General features: G+C 35.4%; 1 protein-coding gene and 1 non-coding gene across 2 annotated transcripts in view; both read left to right on the top strand.

Moving 5' to 3' along the window:
- Positions 1-718: 718 nt before the first annotated feature.
- Positions 719-27,940, top strand: part of Smp_149040 (phosphorylase B kinase alpha, kpb1, putative) — a gene marked incomplete at both ends in the record, with an annotated part of 47,957 nt that continues 20,735 nt past the window's right edge. The window contains 16 exons of the mRNA XM_018791124.1: positions 719-781; positions 819-977; positions 1,012-1,228; positions 1,262-1,344; positions 1,381-1,461; positions 4,170-4,420; positions 5,296-5,512; positions 7,362-7,643; positions 9,363-9,544; positions 9,962-9,966; positions 12,400-12,509; positions 15,088-15,238; positions 18,855-18,927; positions 22,292-22,365; positions 23,271-23,615; positions 26,349-26,614. Of these exons, the coding sequence (XP_018645642.1) occupies positions 719-781; positions 819-977; positions 1,012-1,228; positions 1,262-1,344; positions 1,381-1,461; positions 4,170-4,420; positions 5,296-5,512; positions 7,362-7,643; positions 9,363-9,544; positions 9,962-9,966; positions 12,400-12,509; positions 15,088-15,238; positions 18,855-18,927; positions 22,292-22,365; positions 23,271-23,615; positions 26,349-26,614 (2,559 nt within the window). The remainder of the gene's footprint in view (positions 782-818; positions 978-1,011; positions 1,229-1,261; positions 1,345-1,380; positions 1,462-4,169; positions 4,421-5,295; positions 5,513-7,361; positions 7,644-9,362; positions 9,545-9,961; positions 9,967-12,399; positions 12,510-15,087; positions 15,239-18,854; positions 18,928-22,291; positions 22,366-23,270; positions 23,616-26,348; positions 26,615-27,940) is intronic.
- Positions 10,394-10,459, top strand: Smp_tRNA_00483_Gln_TTG.1.1. Its single transcript has one exon. It is a non-coding gene (tRNA).

Genomic DNA, 27,940 nt, shown 5'->3' on the forward strand with positions numbered 1-27,940 from the left:
CTTCGTAATATCAATGCGATAAAAATCAGGTTGTCTGTCTGGGTGGAGGTATATCATTCATCTCAAACTTTTATTAGGTCCTGGCAAGAAGACATGTTTTCAGGGTCCACAAACTGATTATTTCGACAGATGATATTTGGAGACTCTTCAGTGTAGTAGCTTAAAAGTACTAAATAGTTATGTCATGCTACTAGAAGCGATACACTTAGATTTGCTGATTTAGGGGCTTATCGTAATTTGCTATGTTAGGTGACGACGATTGTCATTCTTGTAAGGCACATGTAACTTTCATTTCATTACTGATGGATATACCTCTATGGGTGACTCCAATGTTTCAGTGATCGACTGCATTCCCAGAAACCTCGTGGTCGACTCTAAACATCCAAACGACACAGTCTCTTCACACAGAGTATTCTAGAAATTCTGGGTGAAAGTTCGAGAGTTTACTATTGCTCTTTTCTATCAAATACAGGATAGTGGTTCATGTTGAATTAACTGAATTCTGGTCAAAGGAAATCTGTTCTTAACTACTAACAGTCCTTTACAACCTGTGGCTAAGACTATCCTTTATTCCCAACACTTGCTTTCTAGGAATTTGGTGAGATTCAAACAAAACGAATACATTCTCGTCATCAGAGACTAAGAAGTTAGGTCATCACTTGTGTCACACGAAAATTGGAGATTTGGTTTGTCCACATCATAGTTGCTGTTTAAGACAATGGATAAAAAGAAACTTGATTTTTATTTCACCCTCCTTGAATCAAGCATTTTGTGCTATCAGGTATTTTCTGCGTTTTGGATCTCAGTGTTTTTTATAGCACTCTATAACTGGACTGATACCATCTTCTTCGAAAAGCTCACATGCATGGGTTAGAGACAATACATACGCTTCACTTTCTATCTGGGGTCTCTCTCTGGTGTATAGGAAATTACCAGATGTTGATGAGGATCGTTGTCGGAGTTATGAGTTGGAAAAGGTACTCTTTATACGGTAAAATAATATTCTCTCAGTGTGTAGTGAAGCTGATGCGTGGCATACTCATCTGCTATATGAAACAGTCTGATAAAGTAGAACTATTGAAGAAGACTCAAAATCCTATTCATTCATTGCATGCAAAGTTTGACAGTACTTCATATAAAACTGTTGTTGGTGATCTTGAATGGGGTCATTTGCAGATTGATGCAATATCTGTCTTTCTTCTCATTCTTGCTCAAATGACAGCTGCTGGTAATTGTTACCAAGTGACTAACTTTTTTTCAGGTTTACGCATTATCTGGACTCTTGAAGAAGTGGCTTTTATTCAGAATCTAGTTTTCTGCATTGAACACGCTTATCGCATTCCTGTAAGAGAATATATTTTAATATAAAAAAATTCTCAGGATTATGGGATATGGGAGCGTGGAGATAAAACCAATCATGGGCTTCCAGAACTTAACACGACATCTGTTGGAATGGCTAAGGTAAGTAGCGTCTTCTTGTCGCCTAAGTTTTGCGTTTTATATGATTTACTAACATTTCAGATTCAACATCCAACTTAAAATTCATAGTTCATTGATACTGTCGTTTAATGCTCTAAAAATCATTCGTTTTGTAAAGGAATTAATCGCCAGTCATTTAAAACAACCCCTCTACTCTTCATTTTTCAACTATAGAAATAATATACAGGAGTCCGATTATATTCAAACTCAAACTTAACTGCAGTGGTTTGACTTGTGTTGTTATTGAGATACTTCAAGTATTCTGTAATAAGGTTGCCATTAAAAGATCATTACTCCGTGGTCTTGCTCAAAGATCACAAGTCAAGATGGCGAAATAACATCAAAACCCACGTTTTTATGGTGGCCAGAGATCAGGGCAAATCTGTGCGTTATTATTTTTGTAACGTGACAGATTCTTAGTATTGATTATGGATGGTCTTTTGTATTTCTATGTGATCTCTGTTTACCAGAATAAACTGGCAAATTTATCTATCTTGGTCACTTGCAACTATTTCACTCTTACCAACACATCAAGGAAAGCACCTGATATTTCACTGACCATCTAAAATAATAGTATAGTAGGCAAGCAATATCAGTCTCGAATTCACTCGGAGTATCAGTATACATTTTTAGCAAACGGTATGGCATGCGAAAAGTTATTATTACCTTTCCGGCCTACCATACACCGGAAACCTGTTATTCAATGATCTAAGCACTCGACTTTTTACCATTTAGTCTTAGGTTGGAGCACTAGTCTATCTGCTTCGATTTGAGAAGGCAGATATTATCTCTAGCTTACACGCAGCAAACATGCTTCAAGGCCGGGTTCTCAAACTTTCACGTTGTCCACAAACCAAGACAAAATCCAATTGTCATACGACGAATAATGGTTCTTCTAGTCAGTTAACCATTATCTCGAATGATAAAACCTAAAGTGCCCTCCTATGCCTCAGTTTCGGTTTAATATTGAAATGAAAAATGCATTCAGCTGGTGGCTTTGAGACATAAGTCGGTCACTTGGTTAGTTGTCTGATTTGTATAAATCACAAGTCGGTAGAACACAGACACTAGATACAATACTTTCTATCCTCTGACATGTATTATGGCCAAAAAACGGATTCTACCAATTCAGTTTCTTCTATTTTATATTAAAGTATCGAGTATACAGGCGTTTTTGTTGCACTCGTGTATTTATCATTTTAGACAGGGTTTCCCAAACTCACCGTTCCTCTTCAACTTTGCCATCGATGGCGTTCTGATAACAGCTGTGATGGGTGTAGGTAATGGTGGTGTGGATCTGTTGCTTGGAGACTTTTCAACCTTTAGTATGCGGATGATATTGTCTTCCTGTACGATGATAACCAAACCATGTAATCCGCACTTAATCAGTTGGTGATTAGTGTCCATAGGTATGGCATGTGATTTGCACCTTCGAAGTGCAAAGCACTATGATAAGACTGGCAGGACCTTGAACCTGCACCCACTCTGAATAGTGAGTAGGTAGAAGTAGTCGAGAAGTTCGTGTATCTGGGTAGCTGCGTAAGTGCTGGTGGTGGTATGAGTGATGAGATCGATTCACATGTAGTGAAAGCCAGAGTGGCGTATGCCAATCTCGGCCATCTTTGGCGCCTTCGTGATGTCAGTCTGGTTGTAGGTCGGTGAGAGTAGTTTTAATCTATGCCTGTAAAATATGGCCTGTCCTAGTTGAGGATGTTAGACGACTTTGTGTCTATTCATCTTTGTCTTCGAAGGATTACTGACACCCAGTGACAACACCATGTTCGGTATCGTATGTTTGGGCACGGTGACGATAATTCGATTGATGTCACTATCTTGAAACATCGACTTCTGTGACTTGGACATGTCTTACGAATGTCGTCCCAGAGAATTTCACATCGTGCATTATTTGCCAACGCTGGGACTGGTTGGAAAAAGCGGAGAGGCATTCAGTGTACGACATGGTGTCGTGGTATGAAAGTCGTACAGAATTGGCTTCTGTCAGTCCTTCACGACTCCGTGGTTGGGGTCCTAGAGATGGTGCAACACAATGGCTAGAGACGTTATCAGACATGGCTCAGAATACAAGCTAGTGGCAATCCTGCTGTAACTTTCTTTTACTTTCTCCATGAAAATAAACTTAGCTACTTTAATTAAAAGAATTCTTTCTGGTTATATTTTCGCTAACAGGACTACTCCCATTATTATTATTATTGCTACTATTATTATTTCACTCTCATTCACGTATTTCTGTCGATTGTTGTTCTTCTTTATTATACGCACTTTACATTCTGTCTCTTCACAGTCTCATTGTTATTGTGTGGCTCATGTGTATTTGGTGTCTCCTTGTACCAATATGTTCAAATAAATAAATAAAGATTTGTTTTTCACGCCTAAAAGTTCACTAGTAAATATAGTCTACTTTTGTTATGTGGTATGTTATGATTTAATTAATATTGTACTCAATAATGAGATTATTTTTAACTTAGTTTTCTCTGTTTTATTTTTAAGCATCCGTTATGTTAAAGTTAATTTCTTTGGATTTAAAAGTGATCATAATAATGATGATATATAAAAATAAAAGTCCACATGTTATAACCTATAAAATCCACTTTGTGTTTAGGATTATTGGCTCATATTATTTAGAGTGTAATCACTAAGTGTATATATATATCCCTCTCTTCTAATTTCAGGCAGCTTTGGAGGCTCTTACAGACTTAGATTTGTTTGGTGCTGATGGGAGTTATCTGTCAACAATTCGTGTTTCTCTCGATGAATGTGAACAGTGTAATATAGCTGTTAAAAGTATGCTTCCTCGTGAGTCCAACTCCAAAGAGACCGATGCTGGATTGTTAAGTATACTGACATATCCTGGATTTTCTGTCACTGACGATGAATTAATTGAAAGTACACGTAGCGCAATCATTCGGAAGCTTTTGGGGAGGTTAGTAATCGCTTAAGATTATGATGATCATTTGAATGATATGTGAAGTTTTGTCTTGGTAAATAATTAGAATACCATTCCTCAAGATATTCCAGATTTACGTAATTGAAGAAAAGCTTAAAATGTAAACATTACAGTAGATGTTAGGAGATCGGCAATCAATTACAGCGATTATGATCTCATTACTTATATCAAGGCGTGAACTATCAACTTGTATGAAGTTAGACAGTCTACAGTTGTGAAATATGAGTCACTAGGCTAGAAGAGTTAAGGCTAAATCAATTTTAATTACTCTTGAAGCATGTGGAAGTGATGAAGTAAGTTGTGTTGAGGTTAGTTACAAACGTCTATCCAAAAGTGTGTAAGCCAGTTGATAATATAATCTGTTGATTGAAGTGACTTGGCTATCTTTTTACTATACCTATTATGAAAGTTATTCATCAGTGATTATACTAAAATTAGGCATATGGAGTCGCCTCACTATTGAAGCTCACATGAAACGAACAAGGAATCTCAAGTTAACCATCTGAATATTTTTCTTGTATTGCATAGATTTATGCTGTATATTGAATTTTGTGTGCTAGTGATTCCAGCACACCACTCAGTTCTATGTATTTCGAACTGTTTTATAATATAGTGGATAAAGTACTGAACTTTGATAGTTTCATATCTATCTGCCATCTTACCAGTATAGATGTTATATCGAATTTATTTGTTTGCTGTTTTGACCCTAATTATTTTCTCAAATGTATCATGACCAAACTCAGCGAATTGTTATGCGAAAGTTTATCCAAATGACATTCTGACTTAAACTGCTTCCTTACAAAACCATTTCGCAACCTGTTAACTCTTTTGTTTTGTAAATTTGACACTAGATATGGTTGTCGACGTTTCTTACGTGATGGATTTCGTACTGCTAGAGAAGATGTGAACCGTCTGTATTACGAGCCTTGGGAGCTACGTATGTTTGATGGTATTGAATGTGAATGGCCAATGTTTTTTGCATGGCTTGTGATTGATGCAAGTTTCCGTGAAGATTTTGACGATGCAGATCGATATATGCAGATGCTTCAAGAAGTCGTTATCCCAGAGGTAATTGGTTTTATGGTTTGTGGAGATTGTTGAGCTTTATAGTTAACATGACAGACTAACCTTAGACAACCACTGGAAATCAGGAAGCACTAGATGGTCTTTTCGGCTTATTATGATGCTCCTCAGCAGTGTGAATTCACAACCCAGTGGGGTTTAGACCCCTGATCTTCAGGTATAAACCTTTATATTCCTGAGCTGACATTTAATGGTTTACATGTTTGATTTCAACCACTGGATGCTGGCTTTATGTTCTAAAGACTGACCACTCCCAGCGAGATCTTAGGGTCTTAAGTCATATCCCCGATGGGGTCTTACGTGCACACTTTTGAGGAATCCCATACTGGAACAAAACGGTTGTCTAGTGATTCCTGGTTTTCAGTGATCGCTTAACTAAGGTCAGCTCATGGTGTAAACTGCAACTGTTTATGTTTTCTAGGCTTTCAGTAAAATTTAAAGTATTCCATTGTCTATGCAAAGCAATACTAGCTGTGTTACACTTCTTAAGTCTGATTGTGTAATCGTGAAATATATATGTACTAATGATCTTGCTTTTAAATATGAAAATAACAGTTGCACGACTAAAACACCATTCTTCGAGGAATACAGAAATATTGAGAACACTTTGTACAAGTCCTTCCAACCATCTCAAATTTTATTCAGTACCATTTCCCCCAAAAAGTTTCAAGTTGACATTTCTCTTCATCATGTTACTCAATAACGTGTTCCACTAGATTTTCGTATTTTGTCTGTAAAATAATTAGTTTGAGTTACTTTGATCATAGACCAAAACTCGAGACTCATTCGTTGACTTGAATATTTTTCTGTATGTTCAGTTAGACAATAAAGCACTTCGTATTCCATTTTAATGATTTTGTGACTGCTTCAATGCGAACAAAGACAAATTTATTCGAAGCTGGATGTATGTGACTTGTTCTTGAAGGAAGTTGACATCAAGACTTAAACAACGTTTTGCAGCCGACAATGAGAAATGTATATTGAACGAAATTATAAAAGATAAAAATATGAACAGAAATTAATTACAAATTTAGTCCATTTTTACTATTCCTACATTGCTGATCATAATCGTCATCTGCGCTGAATTCTAAATTTATCCGAATCGCTATAGTGCAGTCCTGACAAATATGATGCTATCCCGATTCAACTAAAGCATAAAATCATAACCAACTTTGAATAGTATATAAACGTATTAACTCCTGTTGTTAGTTTTACTGCCACGCCCATAACCTTAGTATGCTTCACTGTTTACAAAAAATGTCATAGTTCATCCAATTGTTCTATTTATGGTCAATACTTTTCAGGTAAAAGATTGAATCTAATAGCCGGTGGTCCTCAAAAACACAATAACTTCCACAGAAATATATGTAAATCATACTAGCTATGATAATTTCATAAAATCTGTTGGTAAAATGTTCACATATTTCCCTTTCTCCTTGCATTCAGTTTGGATATTACATGATCTGACTAGATAGACATGAAAATTTGGCTAGGCTGTTTATTTATCGTAAACTAGCTTGTTAAGTACATAGCCAGTAATTTCAAAGTGATGACTTAATCTTTCAATCACTGGGTTTCAGAATACAAACCTCGTTAATTCCATTTCTTCTGCTGTCATTTCCGTAACTGGATGATATCACTAGCTCAATGAATACCAAGATATCCCTCAACATCGAGTCATTAATTACTGAGTTATATAAAAAATTATTCGTACGTATTTGCGTCGGATTATATTGTGAAAACTTTTGTATACAATTTCACCCTTATGTGAACGTTGAACTATCATACATCAAATGTGGTATTACTTTAAAAACCTTCTTGTTATTCATTTCAGTCATCTCATTCGTTTACACCTTCAAACAGTAGTAGAAGTGCAAGTCGTAGACCAAGTGAAATAACAACACAGGTTCTTAGTAGAACATGTTGTTATGTACCAGAATCCTATTCATTACCTATAGAAGCGATCGATGCAGAAATCGCTCATCCACATACACAAACACGTGTACCAGTTGGTGCATTACCACATATATGGGGTCAGTCATTATATATATTGGCGAGTATTATCTATGAAGGTCTTCTATTGCCTGGAGAAATAGACCCCCTTGGAAGACGTATGGTATGTAACACAGCTAATTGTTTTTAAAAATAAGTTTTCTCACTTTCACTCATACAAATATAGTATCATTTAATATAATTCATCAAAATAGTTCACATCATAACGGAATTTTTTACTTCAGGAAAATCATTGAAGTAATATATATATATATATATATATATATATATATATATTCGTATTCCTTTCAATTGACCTATTGGCTATTGCGATACGATTTACCATCCTTAATTTATCTCGGATTTATTCGTTACAGTCTCTCACAATCACTTTTGGTTTGATCTTGTATAATTGTTATTTCCTATTTTATGGTGTTATATGGTCTGATTTGCTTTCATATAAGCTGTCTATGTCTGAAATACATGATTCATACAGTGGAAGCTGAGATTGTGTTCTGGACTCAACGGACAGGGCTAGGCGAGAAAAATCGATAAAGACTTAGAGTTGACTGTAGGCTGCTTGTTCTGAATAACGCGTTATTTGTTTGGCACAGCTTCAAGGTCGTATAAGTCGGTGTTTTGATTGGCGATCTTGTCATATGACAATTGACGGACTATAGGACATAACATAAACCTCCTAGAATGTTTACTTATCGACTTGGATGACGCTGATAAAATATAGAATCATTCAATCCTCTTAAGCAACAATACTAGGATGTTTGTGTTATGTTTTTCTCCCTCCAAATCCGAAATTTTGCTATAGGACTAGTATGAATCAGTGCCTGAACTGGTGACAAAGAGTGAGTTAGTTGAGCTCACCGACCACTTTCCTTTTGGCGAAACATTGACACCGATTATGATAAGTCGCTTAGCTTTATCCAACTTATGTTACTTGTAACATAGGCATAATCTTTGTCTCCCAACCAAACGGCGTGTATACTGTACAATAGTCCATCTTGTTCTGCTTTATGTGTGTGAAATATAGTCTATGAAAGTAGAAGAGATGTTTAGGCTAAAGATTTTCGATCAGTAATCGTGTTTCGTGGAACGCTGGAGTAAGCAATGCTGAGTTAGGGACAGGGTACTTAGCAAAGGTGATAAATCGAGTGAGGTGGTAAGGACATGTGTTACGTATTCTTAACCACCGTCTACCTCGACAAGGAATGTTTGGTAGTACAGAAGTGTGTTGGAAGAAAGCTGTGGACAGCCAAACCAAGACATGGCATCAGTCCATGAAGTGATTGACTATTGGTCCAAGCCATGTTAGAAGATGCAGATTATCTGGCTATGGTCGACGTGATAAACGCGACTCGTGGCTGGAGACTTTAGATAACGTGACTTAAAACCGTTTACTAGGGTACAGATGCACTCTTTATCTTCCTGTAGACCTTGAATTCCAGTATCTCTTCATATATACCTTTTCACTCTGTCTTTTCAAACCATATTCCAAATGTTTAGCCTTTTTTTTATCATGGCTATTACATTGTTCCGATTTCTTTTGTTGTTTTCATCTCGTCATGCTAATGTGGTATAATGACTTGAACCAACGCACCTCTGTGGCAGGCTCCAAGTTGATGTCTTTTTGTTTGTTTGTATGTCTGTAATCTTGAGGGAATTAAGGGTTTTACTAACTAAATTCAAATCTAGATCATTGAGCCGCACAGTTCGAAACATTATCATTGAGTTGCTCGGGTTGTGACTGATTTGAAATTCTGTTCTTAGTTATTTTTCACTCTTGTTCACATTATTTATTTGTCATCCTTTCTTTTTCATCTAACTAAAGGTTACTGAACCGAAACCAGATCTATCAGTGCAAGTTGTACTTGTAGCTGAAGATAACGAGATTAAACAACAGTTAATGGAATATCAAGTTGAAGTACAAACATTTGAAGAAATTTATAATGAAGCTGGAATAAATATCTATCCAGCTAAAATTCTCGGTCAACTTTATAGACATTTAGGCAAGTCCTTATAATTACTATCACCGAATAATCATTTTTGTCGTTGTAAAATTAGTTTTAATGTAATATACGGGGTAGGGGTGTCTGTATATTATTTTACTTGTCATAACACTGTCTTTTAGGGAAGCTAAGAGCACTTTATTTGGTGTGTCAGTCAGTTATTTATTAGAAATGGACTCGTCACGTCTTTGCTCCTATACTAAAGTCATTACTAGAATAATGCTGTAACTAGGGGTCTAGTGAGCTTCAAGGTAATATTTCTCCCACCATTACACAAAATACGTACGATTAAATACGAAAGTCATTGATCTGCAAGAAAGCGTATCTTTCTTAAGAAAATCAATTGTAAAATTCTATGCATCTGCGCATACAGTTGATTATTGACCCTGAAGAATGGAGAATCGAATAAAATATTCCATAGGAAAGGTAAAAGGTGAGTTGGTTCAATAGGCCATAACAAAAGTTTTGTATGGGTAAGTAAGGATTTGAAATATGAAACTAAAAATGCAAGACTTTTGGACATTTCCAAAAGTTAAATTTTACTCATAGTTGAGTGTATACTAATTATGTTGACAGATATAAGTAGTATGTAACATCGATCAAAAGTAAAATGCCTGACAGCAGGCTATTGAATTGAAGAGAACAGGAAGGGAAACAGAGAGCAATTGTAATAATAAGCAGAGATGGATAGTGGATAGCAGTGGAATCCAGGACTCGCGTTTCGTCCTATTTGGGACTCGTCAGCTGGAGACTGACCAGTTGCAGTTCTAACACATCGATGGGAAGATTCAAACAAACAACACTAAATGAATTTAAACTTCACCCCATTCCACAAGCAAGTGGCTATCAGGACTCAGTGGCCGAGTGGATAACGCGATGGCGTTTGAAGCGAGGGTACTGGGTTCGAGTCCCAGAGTGAACATCAACTCTGAGATGCAGGTACATCCAGCTGACAAGTCCCAAATGGGACGAAACGCGCGTCGTGGATTCCACTGCTAGCCACTATCCATCTCTGCTTACTATGCTTGTGAATTAAGACTATATCGAGGCAATACGCACAGTATACACATATGCCAATTAGAGACTGACCAGTTGCAGTCCTAACACATCAATGGGAAGATCCAAACAAACAACACTAAATGAATTTAATTGTAATAATAGTAAAATTGAAAGAATCATGAAGCATGTAAAGGACAACTGAAGGAAGATATGCAAACGATGTACTTGATGTATTGTTTTCATGTCTTAAGAAAGCACTCTGTAATTTTGCATTCAACGATAAATTGATTTTCTTTACCTAAGTTGTCGTTCACTACAGTAGTATTTTACTTTTGTGGAAAAAATGTTTGTAAATCAGTTGATATCAAGCGTAAGTTTAGCTTAGTACATTAAATAACCAAAGTGTACTTTTTTATCCAATTTGATATAACTATATGGAGTATATTTGATCCCTGTAACAAGAATATTTATATAAACTAGTTTAACGGGGTTGGTGTCTACTGAGCTTATCAATTATCCCATAGAAAATGGGAGGGAAGTGTTTTTTTATGGTGTCTTTAGAATTACTAAAATGAAGTTCTCCCAGCTGTCTGTTGTGTTTGGTGGTATTTTATTCTCTGATCTAGACGATTTAATTGTAGAGTTTAAATTTTCGTTTTAAGCAACACCATTAGTGCATATTTCTTGTAGAAGCTAAGCTTTTAGTTATTCAGCAAGACTGACTAGTTTCAAATAGGGCAAACTAGGTGTCATGGATTCCTATGTCCAAGGTTACGAAAACTTGTGACTAAAGGTGCTATCAAGACAAAGCTATTCAGGATGCAAATATGATATTCGAGACTATTCAAATACAGTCGTTAATATCAACAACGTGAAGATTCATACCTTTACATACATTTTATCAATGGCGTCATTATTATGTACAGTTATCTCTTTGCGAGTCTTCTTGTTGCTTGATTAAATGATTTTTCTTTACTGGTATTTGGGGTTCAGTACGGGTCTAAAGTACCTGCAGAATCAGGAAATATTGAGCTACAATAATACAACCGGTTCTATTGCGTAAATCGGTAATGGTAACTAGCACATAGCACTTGACCGCTAATGCAGGGGGAACACGGATTTTGGGTTAAATAGATACTTCAATTAAAAATACTTAAATAAAAACAAAGTAACACAACTCTGTATATTTAGAAACGGAGACATGAACTTTGATATTACAGAAATTTGGCTAAGAGCTGTAGTAAACAATCAGAAAAAGGCACAGGTCATGCGGAAAATCAATTTGGAAAAAAGAAACTTAAAGTTATCATTTCTACTAAGATTGTAGCATTCTTAACGAAATTTGAGTAATTTGGTGATCGACTTAGCAAGCGGTAACTGATTGATTCAGTTACTCAACTTTAAACTGGATACATTAACAGCTCCAACATCGTAAGTAGTATCACTAGTCCTCATATATTGAGTCTAACTCCTTGTCTAGTATGCAAATCCGAAGGAAATAATAGAAGTTCTTTCTGTTCTTCGAGTTTAATTCTCATTCTACTACTATTGTTTACTAACTCATTGACATTTGATTAATTTTACTTGTAAAAATGTTCCACGATTGGCTAATGTTTCATCTGCTAGTTAACACAGATGAATTATATTGTACAAGATCCTAATAACCATAATTCATTATAACAAAAATAAACTTTGTATTATTGTACAGTAGGAATAATTTCTCATCAAAGTTTGCATACTTTTTTAAGGTTTATATTTTTGGCATGGAATATTTATATACTAAACTGTTTACCAAATACTTCAAATATGTAAATTGCAAACTCATCATAGATATATTTGTTCTATTTATCATTTGTTTAGGTGCTTGTGAAAAACTTTCTCTAAGTGGGCGTTCAACTGGTGAGATAGGAATATTTTCAACAAGTCAGTTCTATCGATTAGGTGATGAAACATTGGCTTTTCTTCCTCAGGTTAGTCAATTATTTTGGGATGTATGTGTTTACTTTTAAATGAGTTAATGTAACAATATGTTTTGTGCTTTGCAATGAAATTTTATAAGGATTAAAGGTTTCTTCATTTTCACCATGTTTAGACTGTAATTTGTTTTTCGCCCCCAAATACCCTGGTACGACAGAGAGTGGGGATAGTCCGCTCTCCCTCTCAAAATGCTCTCACATGGCAACGCATATATAGCCTCTGCCAGGGAAGTCCTACTAATTGCCTTCTCGTCACAACGGTGTTGTTTACGAAATTGAGAGGAAGAAAAGCGAATGTCCGGCGCTTTAACCGGGTTGGTGGACACGGAAAATTCACCTAGGGGAGTTGGAAAACCCTCATTCCAAACCAATGGTACACAGGGGCTCCAGTGTCCTGAAGGAACAAGTGGCGTATGAATCAATCATTGGTGACCGGATACCATAGGACTGCATCTCCTCACGATGCTCCACTGCCTTGTGGATCAGATCTTTAGGTCAAAGGCTCCGGGTGTGATCCCATAAGAAAACCACCTGCTTCAGTTTGGGCACCAGGGCAGTATCACAGCCCTCACACAAATCGAATGAGATTTGTGCGGCGCATATATATTTAGTGCCCCTTTGTACCAATATTTATGTGTTGAAATAATAAAATAAAAAATAAAATTGAAAACATGGGGACCTAAATATCTATTTAGGTCTTTATAAGGGTTCTAGAAGGTGGATAATCTACATCCATAAGGACTAGTTATTATGTCATTTTCTCGATTTACAAATAGAGTAACATGTAGGAGACTTAAATAAATACACTAACCATGTTAAATTTATTTACATTTTGTGATCTTATTGTTTTTTCCCACAAACCACTTATAAAGGTTGTTTTCTAATTGGCTATGAACTGGCCAAAAGTCCACCGCGGTTATTTTAATCTCGTCCTTATACTGTTAAAATCATGTATTCCAAATTCAGTATTTAGGTTGGTATAAGGGTTAATTGTTGTATTATCAAGTTCAGTATATCAAAATAAATCACAGTGGTTTAGACGCGTGATTTAATTCATTACGTATCAACGGTTTTAAGCAAAAGAGCCATTCCCATTGTTCCTATTTGTTATGTAATGTCCAATACTTAAAGTACACCGAATGTCTCGTTAGTTCGTACAATGTGTACACACACAGCTGAGGAGAATGTCACTTTGACAGGAAATAATTTGTGAATTTCGATATTTCTTGTAGATTGTGAACTGTGCTTGAATCTCTGAATCAATTACGTTCATTACTATCTAAATTGATCACCTTATGTAAATAATACATACTTTTAGTATGCAAAAGATGTTTGGATAGTCGAAAATATAGTTAATAATGTGTTTGTTAGCACCATTGTTGATAAATTTTTACCTGGAGTTTCACCAAGTATGATTCTCTATAAGTTATTTTTTCAGACCTCAGTGATAAGGATAGTAGGTCGGTCGACCTGTGTTAATCTTTGAAGTATACTTTCCAGTAAAGATCCGGTTTCTTAAAGGCGTACACCAATAGGGTTGACATTACTTGTTTGGGTAGGGTGTTCCAGTCGTTGACTTCTCAACAAGGGAATCGGAATCCCACTCTGAGCTTGTTCTACCGTAATTTTTAAGCCCTTCCGCGATGGCCTCGGAGATGACTAGTCCTGGAAGAAGTAAAAAAATATGTTAATACCTAAATCATTATTTGATATACTCAATGCCAATATAGGGTCACTTCACGTCTTACGACGAAATAGGAGGAAAACATAGACGCTTACGTGTTAACAATTGTAAACTGTTTGTTCTAACCAGTATACAGGAGATGTTTCCATTCTACTGTGCATTTAGCCTATCATCGTAAACTTCAGAATTTCCAAAACAAAATAATTTTGTTGTGATACACATAATCTACAACCTAGTCAATAAATGATTGACTTATAGTGTTCACTACAAATTCTCTCCTATAATTTCTACAAATAATATATACACCAATTACTGTAAACTTCAGTACTTGCTGGGATAAGAATACGTTAGAAGAAAGCTAAAGTTATCCGAGCCAACACTTAGCCAATCAAATATTAAATTTATTGATTCTTTATCGGAATTGCGTGTCGGAGTTGTAATAATTCGTGTCATGTTCTTTATGATGTGAATCCGATGGGTGAGATGATCCAGGGTCTTCTACAGTAAAGTAAATGTATTCATTCTTCACTTTCCTAGTCTCTGAGTTTCAATATTAATTTATACTTTTCACATCTCTTTTCTCGAATCAAGATGTTTTATGTTCAATTTTTTCTGATCATCCTAAATACTGATATTACATTAATTCGATCATTATACATCCTGTTAATTCCATCTCACTATGCTAACATGGTATTAGACCTCGGTCCAAAAAACATTGGAGCTACGTTCTATACTATTTTTGTTTGATTGACTTAAGTTCTATTTGTAGCCAGGGCTATTCATTTTGTCATCATTAAACTTCACAATTTTTTTGTTTGCTTTTAATCATTCAATGAATTACTTCTGTAGACTTTTTTCCTATATGGTTTTTTCTTTTTTACCCTGTAGTTCTTTGATCATCATGCATTTTATTTAAATTTGGATATAGAATTTCTGTTGGATTGTTTTCGAACATGTATAGGTTATTTAAAACATGCATGGACTAGTCCTGGACGCCCATTACTTTTATTCCCAATATATCGTCGATATTTTCGTTCAGGTAGAAAAGTTTGTTAATTTAATTAGTTATATTTTCTTTCTTAACATTTGTAATTACACAAGATGTAATTTAAACTTATCTTCAGAGAATCCCACTCAAATAAATTAAAGCAGTCAGCTCGCTAGTGAGTTACTTCAAGATATTCCTGAATTTCTGGTTAAAAGTCATGACTGATGGAGTCTAAACATTTTGGGAATGGAACAACTGTCTCCAATGGAACTAGATGGGGGTCGCTCCTATGTAACAAATTGATTAAAGTTAGTTTTTCCCATTAGGCGTCGATCCAGTAGTTTTTATTGATTCATCTTGAGCCTGAAGCTTGTGAGTTCAACCCCTAATAGGGTCGTGTGTGCGCACTAACAAGGAGTCCCATTCTACGATTATTCAATAATCTCTAATTTTATTATTACCCCATATGAGATCAGTCTGTAGTGAGATGAAACTGTTTAACCTTCCAAAGGTTGATATTCTACCAGGATGTTTACTCATCGACTTGGGACACATGAATAGCATAGTCTTGTTTGGTGGAGATACTCACGAAACGCAGAATCTTTTGACCACTTAAAGGAACAAGACCAACATGTATAGGATGCCTTTTTCTTTTTCCAAATATGAAGTGTTACTCCAGAACTGATCTACATCAACGTTTGAACTAGTGATAGAGAGTGAAGTAGTTGAGCTCATCGACCATTTCCATTCTCTTAGAAGTTCTGTCAACTCTGGAGAGTTGGTATCTAATCAAACCTCTTTCGACTTTATCCAACTTGTGTTATTTGTAGCGTAGGCAATATGCTCATCTTCTATTTAAATCAAATATGTGCAACAGTCCATTCTGTTCTCCTTTATGACTATAAATCATTGTTTTGAATTACAATATCCCTTCATACATACCTTTTCACTTTGTTTTTTTAAATCATACTCCCACGGTTTAGTCCTCCTTTTTAACATTCGTACTACATTAATAACATCTCTTATTATTTTCATTTAGTCATGCTAATGTGATATGGTGACTTTGGCCAACGCACATTTGTTCCGGTCTCTACGTTTATTTTAATCCACTGAATATATATGGTATTAGTATAAAAGGAATATTTTCGTTTTAATACCACACGAAATTCGTTGACTGAAGTTCACTTTTTACCTGCTATCATAACTGCTTTATTTTCGAAATGGGATCTACCGTTTTTGATTTATTGGTCTTTATTAAATTTAGAACAACATATATAAGCGAACAATATTGTTTTCGATTAGATTCTCGTCAGGCTTTACTCTAATATACAGTCATATTTATATGCATATACGAAATTATAAAACCAATCAAGGCAGTTTATGAGTCAATGATAACAGTGGAATAGATTACATAACTAAACATAAGTGAAAAGTTCGAATTGGTAATGTGATGACAGGCGTACTAGTTGTGATAAGAATAATAAAGACTTGAACCAATGTTACATAATGGGAAATAGGTCAATGATTAGCAAAATATAGACACTGAAATAACATAAAAATTGTAAGGTTACGTAATAAGGAATTTAAATAACTGGACCTCAAAACGTATATTTGAGAAACAAGGAAATGATGGGAGGGGGTGGAGAAAAATAAACGAAGAACGAGTATGGAAAATAATAATAAAATCATTTGTTAAGGCATAGGGAGAGATAAAGGTTCTACAAAATTCTTTTGAACACAAAGACTTGGATTGTTGGCTCGAATTCCTATAGCTTCTGCAATGTGTAAGAGACGGGATCGAACCCCATAAGGGAAACTAATAAGAATATGATAAATAACTAAATGATTTATTTCTGTCTACTACATGACCGCTATCGATCAAGTGTGATAGAACCGAGCTGCGTATTGTCTGGACAGTACCCTTTCCTAACCACGAAAGGAGGTGTTCACAAACTCTTTAGTTCAGTTGTCTAGTAGCGCGCCCAATATAGCTTTCTCCACGGGAGCAGCTGAATTCGTAGGTACACATTTTATTTATTTGAACTCATAGATATTGGTACGAGAGGACACCAAATACATATGCGCCACACAAATCATTGTCATTTCATTTTAATTATGTGAGGGCTATGATAATACCCGAGTGCCCAGACCGAAGTAGGTGGCCACACTTTGACCTAAAGATCTGATCCATAAGACAGTGGAGCATCGTGAGGAGATGCAGTCCCATGGTAGCCGGTGACCAACAATTGGTTCATACGCCATTTGTTTGCTTAGGATCCTGCAGCCCATGCGCACCATTGGTTTGGAATGAGGGTTTTCCAACTCCCCTAGGTGAATTTTCCGTGTCCACAAACTCGGTTAAAGCACCGGACATTCGCTTTTCATTCTCTCAATTTCTCATACAACACCCCCGCCACTGTGAGAAGGCAGTGAGTAGGACTTCCTTGTCAGTGGTTGTATGCAGGTGGCCATGTGAGAGCATTTTGAGAGAGAGGGCGAGCCCTCCTCGCTCTCGACCTTACCAGGGCATTTGGAGGCACATAGATGAGGCATAACCAGGTAACTTATCCTTTAGTTGATGAATCATCATAGATCAGGCCGAGTAATGATGGACAGAGGTTGGCTGCATTAAACGTTCTCTTCACTGCTCTAGTCAGTTCATCATGTAGCACATCACCAGCTACATCTCCATTGAATCATGGATTCAGGAAGACAGGTTTCTTACTAGCCGTTGATCCTGCTATTTTCTTGTTTGTTATATGCAAGTGTTTCTTCAGGAAACCTTGTGGATAACCCATTTCAATCAACACATTATGCATGAGCTCAAATTCCTTGTTTGCTGTATCGACTGAGGATATCTTCTGAGCTCTATTTGCAAGACGTATGACTAGGTTTCTCTTATTATGAAGGGGTACAAAGCTTAATAAATATGTGTACTAGCTTGATGAAGAACGTTTCCTATAAACACTTCTACTGATAGAACCGATTTCTTTTCTGTTTAACAAAACGTCAAGGAAATGTGGTTTATTATCTAGTTCCTCTTCACATGTAAATTTAATTGCTGGATGTTTTTTTGTCAAGTAGTTTTAAGAGTTCTTCTTTCTTTTTATTATTATTATTAGCTTTATTCAATATTACATTTTTAATACAAGATATAGTTCTCAGCGCAAAGTATTTCAACAAGTTTCTGCTTTTAATTGTTGATCGATCCTGACGATAAATATTGAGTGATCGCCAATTAGATGTTAGCAGTTTAGGAATTGACATCTGAATAATGTACATTCTTTTCGATGTATACTGCCAGCAACTAAAATGTCTCTGATTATGCTCTTTCCTAACTTGTACAGCGAAAGATCGTGAACTTTTCACAAACGCACCGGAATAGTTTGCGCAATTAAGTGACATAAGGATCTGTTGAAACAAACAAAAAACAGATAACTTGTTGAAATATGTAAATGGCAGGAACAGATAACCCAGAAATTCAAACAGGCCTCCTGTGATATCTTGATCGCTCACTAACGATCTGGGTCTAAGTAGAATGATGAGAAAATGATCCGTAGTTTTTAACGATTCTCTAGTGAATTATCAATCCATAATAAAAATCCTTTTATAATTTAAAGTTTCTTATTTTCTATTCCTCACTGTTGCATTAATTTATATTTTTCAGATCGTAATGATATCCCAACACCATTATCTTCGGCAATTAAAAAAATAGCTTCAGGCTATATGAATGCCACACGGTATGTATTCAACTAATATGGTTTTTATTACACATCATATTTCAAATTTAGATAAATATTTATAATCTCTATACATATGTAAACCTCTTCATGATAAGTCCTTAGTAGTGATTATGAAAAAAATCTAGGATTTTCATTTCCTCACTAGGTCATTGAGCCAAGAGGTAGACCACTTGTTCAATGTGTACAGGTTACTAGTATTGGTAACAATTTGAGGTTTTCAGTACCGAATTGATCAATTTTGCATCCTGTATAATATTATAGCTCACTATTATTTACAAAGTGTGATCAACGTCTGACTCCAAATAATATTGAGAAGTCTGTCAAATGAGTTTCTATTTCAACACAGATTAATACTTAGTCGGTCTTGACAATCAACAATAGTGAAAAAAAGAAGATAAACCGTTACGCAGTTAATGGTTTATTTTATGTTTTGCTGAGTGAAAATGTAGTAGCATTAAATTTGTAATGTAAGGTTAATTTTGTTTTTTTGATCTAACTGACTTTTTAAAAGAGTAGAAAAAGAAAACTATGAAATTTATCGAGAAAAGGGTACGATTGTCATATATTAAAAGAAATAGACACTTTCATTGTATTGGGACCCATGTGATTAAATCGTTTATTATGGGATTAATTGTATTGTCCAGTCGTATTTTTAATTTACTCGCCTATATTCTCCATAAACTCCGCCTGTAGCTCCTCTGGGGGCTACTGCCGGTCCCAAGCCCGGATAAAGGAGGAGGGTTGGGCATGGGGTTAGCGACCCCATCCCGTAGAAAACCAACTCCCTAAAAAAACGCTAACCAGAAAAATTATTCAATATTCTCCATAAGATTGATAACCAATGACACAGTGACCAACAAACAACGACTGAGAACCTAACGCCTGTTTTTCCTCGAGTCCAGTCAGGAGACAAAGCAGATAGTTATCTTCTCTGTGAGCAGCTGGTTCTTTTTCATGACTCATACATTTTTGTAGAGTAAATTCCTAACCACACATTAATATAAATAAGAAATTACAATTTGTGCTTAATTATAAGTGAAAGAGAAATTAAGTGATAAGTCTGTAATTAACTAACAATAATATAAGGAATATAAAACATATAGTAATAGTTTATATGTCAAATGGAAGCTTACAATTAGGAGAATATAACAGTATTATAATTCAAGTGTTTAATAGTTGTAGAATAAAAGGGTAAACTGATAAATCTTCTGACTGAACGCTTGAATCAGTCTCCTAAACTCTTCTAATAACCCCAGGCTAAATCTACAGGACAACTTAAACATGAGAGAAAAGGCACGATATGTGGAAAGAACGCTTTACTCCAAGGTCAGTTTATGTACAGATGCCCTATTACGTCTGAGAGTGGGGAGAGTCCGCTCCCTCTCGAAATGCTCTCACATGGCCACATGCATACAACTACTGACAGGGAAGTTCTACTCACTGCCTTCTCGTGACAGGGGTGTTGTTTGCGAAATTGAGAGAATGAAAAGCGAATGTCCGGTGCTTTAACCGAGTTTGTGGACACGGAAAATTCACCTAGGGGAGTTGGAAAACCTTGATTGTAAACAAATGGTGCACATGGGCTGCAGTATCCTAAGGAAACAAACGGCATCTCCTCACGATGCTCCACTGCCTTGTGATCAGACCGTTAGGTCAAAGGCTCATGGTGTGGCCACCTAAGAAAACCACCTACTTTGGTCTGGGCACCCGTGTATTATCATAGCCCTCACATAATCAAAATGAAATGACAATGATTTGTATGGCGCATATATTTTTGGTGTCCCCTCATACCAATATTTATGTGTTTAAATAATAACATACAGAAAATCAAGGATATTTATAGCACTTCAGATGGCCTTGGGCTTCTGTAAGGTTCTGGAGCCCTACTAAACATAGTAGCAGCATAGGTAATCATCCGATCAGAAATGTGATACGTGATTCTTCGCTTTATAGATGTTTCTAAGAGACTTCTATTCAACGCCGATATATTAAAATGTTTCCCATTCAACCACATGTATATTTGCTTCAAACTTCTGGATTCTTTCTAATCTCCATTTATTTGTCGTTGATATTTGAATCTAACTAACTAATGACATTAGCTGGAAAAAATCGTTTGAGACTAGATTTTCAGCACGTAATATTAGTTTGTGTGTTATAATGGTTAACTTATACTAACTAATTCTTTACTTTGTGTTGTATCACATTTATTTTAATATAAACGTTTGCGCAGTGACGGGAGAATGCTGAAGTAAGACCCAGAGAAATAGCAAAGCATGAGAAATTGGTTGGTGAGGCAGTAAACCTTCATCAATTTAGGTAGCTAAAATATGTATCACGTACATTCAATCACCGCTTTCCTCAACGAGCAATTTTTGTTGGTGTAGGAGTAGGTTGGAATAAAGTTAAGGCAGGCGTAACTAAAACTTATTAGTCCTTAGAATCTTTCACTGTTGGATTGATTTATGTTGGTACTTTCAGACTACTTGGTTATGGTCTGCGTAGTTATTGTTATAACTTGTGGCCGAGTGGATGCCTTGTTAACGTATGACATGATAAGACCGCCAATCAGAGATCAGCGAATTATCGATTGGAACAGTGACACAAGAAAACTGTACGAGCAGTCTAGAGTGCTTGTCGGTCCTACTTCTGCCTAGCCCAGCCAGTTAAGTCCTGAACGTCCTCTGTGGTATGAATCATTGTATTTCAAACATACTGAGTTTACATACCAATCAAACTGACCACATCGCACCATAAAATAAAAAATAACATGTGTACAAGATTTAGCCAAATGTGGCTGTGAATAAGATGAACAGTAATCAATAGACTGAGTGTAATTCATGAATGGTAAATCGTATAACAATAGTTTATAGTTCAAAATAAAGCTCATGATATGGGAAACACGAATATGAATAGTTTAGTTATTTAGCGATTATACGATAAAAAAATATATGCATAATATTTGTCCATAAATGGTTCTCAAAAGTTACCATTCATAATTCTCTTCGGGATACAACAGTTATCATAACCAGTGGTCGGTGACTTTGCTCAGAATTGTTTGCGATGCCTGAGATCCATTCTCTTTGTCTTCCTTCTGATATTGAGTTTTAAAATCATCTCATATTTTATAACTGACCTCTTTTACTCCTATTGATGCTGTTACTTATTCTATTACTCTGGGATTTGTCTAGACTATTTCATTATCTTTGTGATGATTCGGTGTGGTGATTTCAACAGTTACACATGTACTCTAGGCTTTACGTTGTTTATAATTGACTGGTTTGATTATTAACAATAGTGGTCTATAAATTTAACTAATTTGCTTTATGTATATTAGTATGTTTACATATATGTTTAATTTCAGTGTCATACTTGGTACTCTTAAAGATTTTGAAGAAACATCATGTTTAAGGCAAATAGATTTCAGTGAATCCGCTCGTAAGTGTAAAATTTATGTATAAGTATATTTGTTTATTATTTTAATACATCACCATCACCGAAATCAATTCATCAAAATTAACTTTACAACTATATGTTAGGTTATCTTTTTATGAGAACTTTTATTCGTTACCAGTTCAGAAACTCACTTTCCAAAATGTATTTTATTGGTAAAGATTTGCAATTTGTTATTATTGGTACTCTGGACTTCAGTTGGACTTCAGTCTCTGTTTTCATTGTATAGTCTGTTACTAAAACGTTTATATCTGCCTTCCTAATCAACCGCTTCCTATAACCCTAAGCTTCTACAAGTCAATTAAAACAATAAAGAAGGAGCGCTCAACGAAACTAAGAGCATTGCTGCTCTTACGTCAGTTAACGTACGTAAAGCCCAAGGTATTTATAAATTTATGCTTAGCCGTGGGGTTTTAGAAATTTCCGGAATCACTAAATGTAGTAACAATATAGATAAATATCCAATCAAAAATCTGACATATGATTCCTCATTTATCAGATGATTCTGAGAAGCTTCTATTCAATGCTGATTGGACAAAATGTTCTCTGGGCCTCTAGAGACTTCGACGAGGTGTATTGTAGGACGTCCTTGCACTCAAATGTGCATCCTAAGCGGATTGTCTCGATACACCATTGTGTCACAAGTTTTAGTATATTTATTAGGTGTCTAAAATTGAGACCAATGAGCAGGTTAGCTGGACTTGGTTCCTCAGTGGATAACGTATTGGCGTTTGAAACGATAGGTATAAGGTTCGATTATCAGTGTGAACATCCGTCTGGTGAGTCCTAAGTAGAACTGTATGCGCATCTTCGATTCCGCTACCAACCACATACCAACTGTACTACAACTTGTACTTTAATAGGTCCATGACTTTCTGAATTTTGCATAGTTTCACATGACAAAAAACAGCTCAATTGTGTATCCCTCTGTTTCTTTTTTCTAATTTTTCTGTTTTGTCTTTTTTCAAAAACTACTTTATTAGAAGATATACTTCAACGTGCAAAGTCAATTACTAACCGTACTTCACAACGTCGAATAACTTTGAATGTACGTGCTGACAGTCTAACTGGAGATGAAAATCATTTCACAGTTAGTCCTGGTGATTCTATGCTAACTGGTGGTGGTATATCACCAGTTGTCCCTGAATTAGACAGTTTTGAAAGACATACTATGCGACGAAAATCTATGGCTTTAGCTCATGCTGTTTCATTGGATTTGTTTAATCGTAATACAGGTAATAAATATGATATTCTTTAATAATTATAAATATTTCTCATGATGATGAGTGTTACAGCGTCTCAATTTATAAAGTTTCGACGTCTCCTCATTCATTTTAGTTTCAAGCAACTGCGTAGGTAATATCTCCATTAGCGTTCATGAAACAGCTATGTGGGTGAACACCGAGTACGTACGCAGTACGCATCCACGACCCCATCGAGGATCGGACCCGGACCTTCAGGTCTCATGGAGAGACCTTGCCTAACTAGACCACTTAGTCGGCATTAAATGGTTCGGAAATATCTAAATTGTATATGGTGAATCTATTCAAAATTCTCAGTAGGTTTTCTCAAACAGTAATGATGATTTTTTTTATGTGTTTGTTATCAAAATTGGTTTGTCACAGTTTTTCCCATTTTCATTTAGTCGACTGGACAAGCGACAATCAAGGGGAGAATATTAGCAATAGTAGTTGGCAAGCTGAAATGGACGATCAGATAGATGGCCAAACGGATGATGGTTAGTTGAACTAATCGGGTGTTTTTTTTTGTTTATAACAAATTTGAGGAGTCTGTTATATTGTAATAAGAGTAACAGTTTCTTATAACTAATTGATTAACTACTTACCACGGTAGATCGCTGTTGTTGCATGCTCTGTCCAAGCTTAAGTCGGAGCATTCTAATTGTCCCATTTTCGATTAATCTGCGCTGGCGGATAATTTGAGCTACCAGAAAATCTTTCGACATGAACTCTGGTGTTTTTAACATTGTATATTTGTTATTCGTGTTATTGGGGTCTATCTATGTATTATTTGCCCTCAATTCTTGTTCTGATTGGGAATAATTGAATGAAGTGTGGTGTCCAAGCTATATTGGACCACAATAAGTGAATTTTACACTGATTGACTGATCGGCTATGCTTCAAATTGATTCTTTGCAGGAATAACGTTAAAACTTTATTTAACACATTAAAAACAGATAGATACGTCAGTACTAAATAGTAAGTAAAATGTTTAGGTGTTTGGGAAAAGTAAACCCATCTGCATATTGTGATCATGTGATGTGACTTCCTTTTCATAGACTGATATTTGATCAGCGTTGCCTTTTTTGTAGGAACTGTCTTTGTCGAAATAGTTTCTAAAGTTGATAAACATTTCAAAAACATCTGTGACATAATAAGTTGTAGTTGATACATATTTTGCACTTTTAATTATCAGAATCACATAAATTTACCCAAAGCAGAAATGACGTGGTTATTCTTTAACATTTACTCAAATATCTTGCCTTAACTCCATGAGGCATATGTTGATGAACTTCACACAAGGCTTTTGTCTCTATCCTGGGATCATTACACTAGCGATTATAGTCTTGTCTGGACTACCGCAATCCTTCTTACATAGGTAATGACGCTCAATTACTTTTCACTCCATATTTCTTGATTAAACGTAAGTTTTTATGTAGGTGTTTATTTACGTACTTTAGATAATTGAAATTTCCTGTCGGATAAATGACTACTACATATTGCGGCATTCTAAAACTTAAGAAGCAAATCTTAGAATCAATTTCCTTGTAGTTTTATCTCTTTTTCCTTCTATGACATAAATCATTAAGTATTTGAATGTAGGTTATATTAGTAGATTTTTTCTACACATTCAGTCTACATGTTTCTTATGTTTTGGGTCTTATCATTAATTGATATTTAGTAATAATAACCCAGTGGTTCTGACATTTAGAGCCCTCATTGAGAGACCTGGAGGTCCTGGGTTCCACTTCTGGTGGGACTCCGGACCCTCACTCCCGAGGAGCCCTATTATTATGTTTGAAGAGATTACTAGTCCATTTAATCTGCGAACGGGACGAAGACTCAGTGACACAGCGACCAAACAAGCTAACTATTCCGATGCGTCCCGGCCCCGCTAACTGGAGAGAGAAGTTCAGGTTTAGAAGAGGGAAATGTATTACACAAGCAGCCAGAAGCATGAACAACAACAAGCGCAACTCAAGCGCATATATATAGCATAAAAATGTCCTTGGGAAACTTTACAAAATAGCATATTAAGAGAGACAACGAACCCATGACATTTAAGGTCCTCCCAAGTGGGAAATACGACATAAAGGTGGACATGGGTACTTTTGGCGCAAAGGCAGGAAATTCAAACTTGCAAAATAAAATTACAAAAAAGAGACATTTACCAATTGAGTTCTGGGGCTCTAACATTCTCATAACCTATACGAGAAGCAAATAATTCCCAAGTGTTTCTTGGTTTCCAATGTTATCTTAAATGAGATTAATCTCTAATGGGTACTACTTACAAATGACAAAATTATTTTGCCCTTATCTTTTTTTCTCGTTTATCTTTATCGGCTTGTTAATCTCTCAATATTATTCTATTTTAACGTATAACATCTTGAAATTATACATTGCTTTGTCACTATTTATTTTCGTCATGTTATTTCAATATATTTTTACTATGTTATCTATCTACTTACACAGATCGTACAAATTATCGTCTACTTCAAACACAAAATGAAGATTTAACATCCAAAGCGTCACGTTTAGCATTAAAACGCATTATCAATCCGGAAAGTAATACTTCATCTACAGAAACATATCAACATCAACATTCTTCAACTTCTCGATCTCATGAACATCAACAAGTTGATCCAAATATTACTTGTCAAACTTCAGATTCAATTACTTATGGAGGTCAACAATCACAACGTTCCCCATCCCATTTAGTCAATTCAGATCAAATTAACCCTACTAACAGTTCAAATTATTCAGGTACGCATAGTCGTCGTGCATCTGACGGAAGATCGAGTACATGTGGACTGGATTCTACAGATTGGTTAAATTCCTTATCACCGGATCAATTAGTTAAACGATTAAGATGTACTGATAATTTAGCTGAACAAGTTGAAATACTTGGAAGATTACACCAATTACGTGGTTTAGATTGGAATACTGGAATAGACCCAACACAACCAGCTACTGTTCGTTCATTACTAAAAGAGGTTTGTATTCATGACAAAGAAACTGTGCAACTGTTTTATTTCGTCTTATATATACTATCTGTTTATATTATATTAAATTAAACTTAAGCTCTTACCCATTTACTCTACTTTCATTCAGCATAGTATAAAGACAAAGCTTAAGTAGTATATACTACTATTCTTTCAAGCAAATAGTTTGTCTGGAATCTACAATTTTATCAACAGCATTGAATTTTATTCAAGCTGTGAGTTATATCATTTTTTTGTATCAACCAAAATAAATCTTTCAGAAAATATGTTACGTCTCTTATTAATAGGTCTAATTAACCTTTGCATTAGTTCATGATTTTCTCTTCGAATAAACTATACTGTTTCTTTCTATAGTGAATATAGTGACTTTATAATGCACTAATTGAAATGATGTTGTGTAAATGTTGGTGTATGAGTTGTGACATCTAGAATTCCCCTGAGTTACATGTTCGAATATGGTTTTATCTGCTTTAACATTTGGATATCATATATCATTATCTCACTTATTATGCATATAGCTATAGGCTCAGTACACTAAGCTGTGTGTAGAGTTACTGAATTAATCAGTGAACATTCTCGTTGGCTGCTGAGATATATAACTTAAATCATTCAGAAACTTTCATGACTCAGACTCCATCGCAATGGTTCCTGTGTATTGAGTCTTTGTTTTCCTTTGGATATTGAGTCTTTAAAATTCTCTTAAGCCTTTCTATTTCCGACATTTAGCCTTTCTTTTCGAATCATGTTGTGTACATCTTGATAATTTCATCTCGTCCTCCTGATATGGTGTGACAACTTGGTCTCATGGACATATATGCCCAGACCCTACATTGTTTATGATTGAATGATAAGCTCTCATCATTCTTTAAGGACAGTTTCTCTGTATCTTGTTATAACTGGTTTGGACTTAGTGAATGTATGTAAACAAATCAGTTCTCTTATTCCTCACAAAAAGAAATTTCACGTTTTTATTTATTTGGTAAGCATAACACAAGGAAAGTGAAACATTGCTTTTCTTTCATTACAATACAATCATTATGTGGTCATATCATAGAGGTAAATGTGTATTCTGTTTTTTCTTAGACTTTTTCTTATAATCATGAATATGAATTTCTCACTGTAATAATATATGATTAAAGTCAAAGTTATTATAAAGTGATTCAAATTACAAATAGCTTAACTTATTAAATAGGATTTGAATCGACAACTGCATCTCTGTGCTAATGTGGTATGGCAACTCGAACTGATGTACGTACGTACGAAGTTCTACGTTGTAACTGACTGACTATTAAATAGGAGTAATATATTTGTAAAATC

This window comes from Schistosoma mansoni (genome assembly GCF_000237925.1).
Source record: "Schistosoma mansoni, WGS project CABG00000000 data, chromosome 4 unplaced supercontig 0032, strain Puerto Rico, whole genome shotgun sequence".
NCBI lineage: Eukaryota > Metazoa > Platyhelminthes > Trematoda > Strigeidida > Schistosomatidae > Schistosoma > Schistosoma mansoni.